The 3,433-nt window shown below is 35.0% G+C and overlaps 1 protein-coding gene across 1 annotated transcript; it reads left to right on the forward strand.

The window, feature by feature from the left end:
* Positions 1–797: 797 nt before the first annotated feature.
* Positions 798–2,815, forward strand: LOC129963010 (5-hydroxytryptamine receptor 2A-like). Its single transcript, XM_056077014.1, has 2 exons — positions 798–1,305; positions 1,713–2,815. Exons 1-2 carry the CDS (start codon positions 798–800, stop codon positions 2,813–2,815), a joined length of 1,611 nt encoding a protein of 536 aa, XP_055932989.1.
* Positions 2,816–3,433: the final 618 nt, after the last annotated feature.

Consider the following 3,433-nt stretch of genomic DNA (forward strand, 5'->3'; position numbering starts at 1 on the left):
TAACATAAACAAAAAAAAGTAATTTCTTCTTTAATAGTCTAATTTTATTTGCAGTGTCTAACACGGGGGCACGGAAAAATATATTTATAAAATCTATTATTTCTTACACTTATTATAATACACTCATTCTAATACAACTTCCTTAGTGTAGTTGATCCTTTAAATTATGAATTACGTGTTAATTGTACTGAATTTCGTGTTGATTGTTGAGTGAAGTATTGATGAATAGGGCTCTCCCATTAAAACAGTTTAGAAAGCAAACATTTTTGTGCTGATATTTAATTGCAACTGTAAATAATAAGCGAAGTAATATTATTTGATAAAACCAATGCATAAGAGATTTGATTGAAAATAAATGCAACTAATATTCTTGATGAATTTATCCAATGCATTTAGTAGTAAATAAAACACAATATAAAAATATTACTTTTGGAAATTCCCCTTCTCTAAAAATAAATATATTCAAATATACTTCTCTAACAGAAATAGAAGAAAAGATTACTTACGATTTTTATAGATATCTTGCAAAAATTAATTTCATTTCGAATGCTATGTAATCAGCGATTTTGTTTTATAGTGGATCTTTTCAAAGAAAACATGGCTGCCGAGAGCATTATAATCATATTTATATTGCATTTAAATATCAACCAGAATTCATACAAGATAGCATTCGCAAGATGACTTGAGATTTCTGTTTGTTAATTTTATCCTTTATTTTTGTTTCAGGGTGTGGTGAATCGAAATAAATCTTATCTTTTGGTAGCAAACATTCAGCAAATGCCATAAGAAGCCAATCCATGGATGTGTACGTGGACGTAGAAATTTCCCAACCTTCAGGAGCAACCCTTCAGAAGCAATCCGGTCCATTTGGATACCGTACAAAATCGGGGAATTTCGGATGGAACTCGCCAGAATTCAGCATATACGGAATCGGCAACTCTTCATTGCTCGAGTCCACATTCTACGACAGCAAAACAGAATTTTTGGAGATTAACATCTCAGCAGAATTCTTGAAGGAAGGATACAGCTCAAATGGGACATGTTCTTGGACGGCTTGTCAGGTTGAAAACGGTACTGCATTTCTGGGGGACGAGGATCTGTCTCCAGAGGGAAGAAATTGGTTATTCTTGCTCCTGTGTGCCCTGGTGGTTGCCGGAGGATTGGGCAATATACTGGTATGCTTGGCAATATGTTTGGAAAAGAGGTTACAGAATGTGACGAATTATTTCTTGCTGTCTTTGGCCGTTGCTGATCTTCTAGTGTGCATCGCTGTCATGCCATTTGGGATCCTTGAAGGATTTCTAGGTGAGAACGATTTGAGTGATTATTTAAATTATATTCTCTTTGTCAAAAAAAAATCACAGCTCCCCAAATAAAGTATAAAAAAAGAGTACAGAAATCTAAGGAAAGGGCAAAGTTTTTGAAATAACGAAGTAGCATTATAAACAAGACGTTGACTCCGATTATATTAATAAAAATGTAAAACATATAATGTGAAAATTGACCTTATTTATAAAAGCTCCTAGAAATCGTTAGATGGTAAAACTTTTGTGAATGCGAAAAACTAAGCACAAAATGAATAATTTTTTACTATAGCTTATAAGATAGAAATATTTTTAAATTAAGATATTGGCACTTAAAGATATCAATAAGCAATGGATTGATGTGCATTTATAATAATTTCTACGTGATAATGAGTTGAATTTTTACAGGTTACTGGCCTTTCGATTGGACCATCTGCAGTGTCTGGGTATCATGCGATGTTCTTAGTTGCTCCTCTTCTATCATGCACATGTGTTTCATCTCTTTGGGCCGATACCTCGGCATTCGGAATCCACTTAAGACTCGCTCTAGCTCGAAAAAGATCGTTATGATGAAAATTGTCCTGGTCTGGTTGGTTTCCATGGTCATTACAAGCCCCATCACTGTGCTGGCCATGATTGATCCCACCAATATCCAACCCTCTCCTGGCAGTTGTGCTATCAACAACAGATTTTTCTTCATCTTTGGATCCATGTTCGCGTTCTATATTCCAATGATTATCATGGTGGTCACCTATGTGCTGACGGTGCGACTTCTGCAGAGAAAAGCCAAATTTTTGGCGGAAAAACCAAGCAGAAGAGTACCCTTTATACGCAGGGGTCGCAGGTCTTCCCCAGGTTCTCCCATGGAAGGTCCCACCAGAAACGGCAATCTTCCACAACCGTCATCTTCAAACACCTGTCAGCATTGTGGGCGATGTCAGTCTGCCGAGGCAATTTGTGGAGACTCAAAAAATTTGTTGAGTCCTAACCAAAACCCTAGACCATCCTCATCTCAAGGATTCATAAGAATTCGAGTCGGTGGTCAAAGTGGACATGGACAGCACAACAGTAGAAACTCCTCCCAGCCACAGCAGCAACAGCTGGTTCCAGGAATGGTCAGAACCTTAGGAACGAATCAAGTTATGAATGAACAGAAAGCTACCAAAGTATTGGGCATTGTGTTTTTCTGTTTTGTGATTTGCTGGACACCATTTTTCATACTGAATGTATTGTTCGCGTTTGTGGACCCCAGAAAGTTTCATCCTTATCTTGCTACGACTTTCTTGTGGCTGGGTTACGTGTCCTCCACAATTAATCCCATCATTTACACTGTTTTTAATAAGACTTTTAAGAGGGCATTTTGGAAATTGCTTACTTGCAAGCTTCATTTTAGCAGACATGTTAGTTTGAATTCTAACAACGATCTAGCTACCTGGGCTTTCAGATCGGCGAATTACACAACCAAATCGGGATCTCCGCCAGATGTCTACCAAGAGTCTACAATGTGTTAAATGTGCCAAAGTCTTTACGCATTAAGTTTCTATTCGTATTCCAGTGTTTATCATGTAATCTTTGAGTGATGTTTAGATAATGCATATTAATCTATCATAATATATCACATGAGTCTTATGTCATCAAGTAGATTAGATGCACGTCGTCTCGGTGTGATACTTGTAAACATATGAAAAATATTTATTATGTATATTAAACTATATCTGAGCAGACAGTAGGCTGAAGCTTAGAAATAATTTATTTTCTTTCAAATATTTTGAGATGGTGGTGTAGTAACACTAAAGGCACATTTGCATAAAATTTCGAGTTTATTTTTTAAGAATAAAAATGGTTCATAAATGCTTTGAAATATTCTTATGAAGAAGATAATTCTAGAAATCATCTTATAATTTCAAAATATGCATTACGTTTTGAATCTAAATTAGTTATCACTCGATATTGAAGATGAGTTTTAAGCATTTTTATTAGAAGCTTTTTTTATTTTTCAGTTCGTTTATTTGAATAATATTAAATAAAACAAAACTTGCGAAATTGATATGAAAACTATTCAACAAATTCCTTCATACCTTTTGTTTTATAATATTCTATAAATAGTTTGGAACCTTAGTGTATATTTT

Source organism: Argiope bruennichi, chromosome 3 (assembly GCF_947563725.1).
Source record: "Argiope bruennichi chromosome 3, qqArgBrue1.1, whole genome shotgun sequence".
Lineage (NCBI taxonomy): Eukaryota > Metazoa > Arthropoda > Arachnida > Araneae > Araneidae > Argiope > Argiope bruennichi.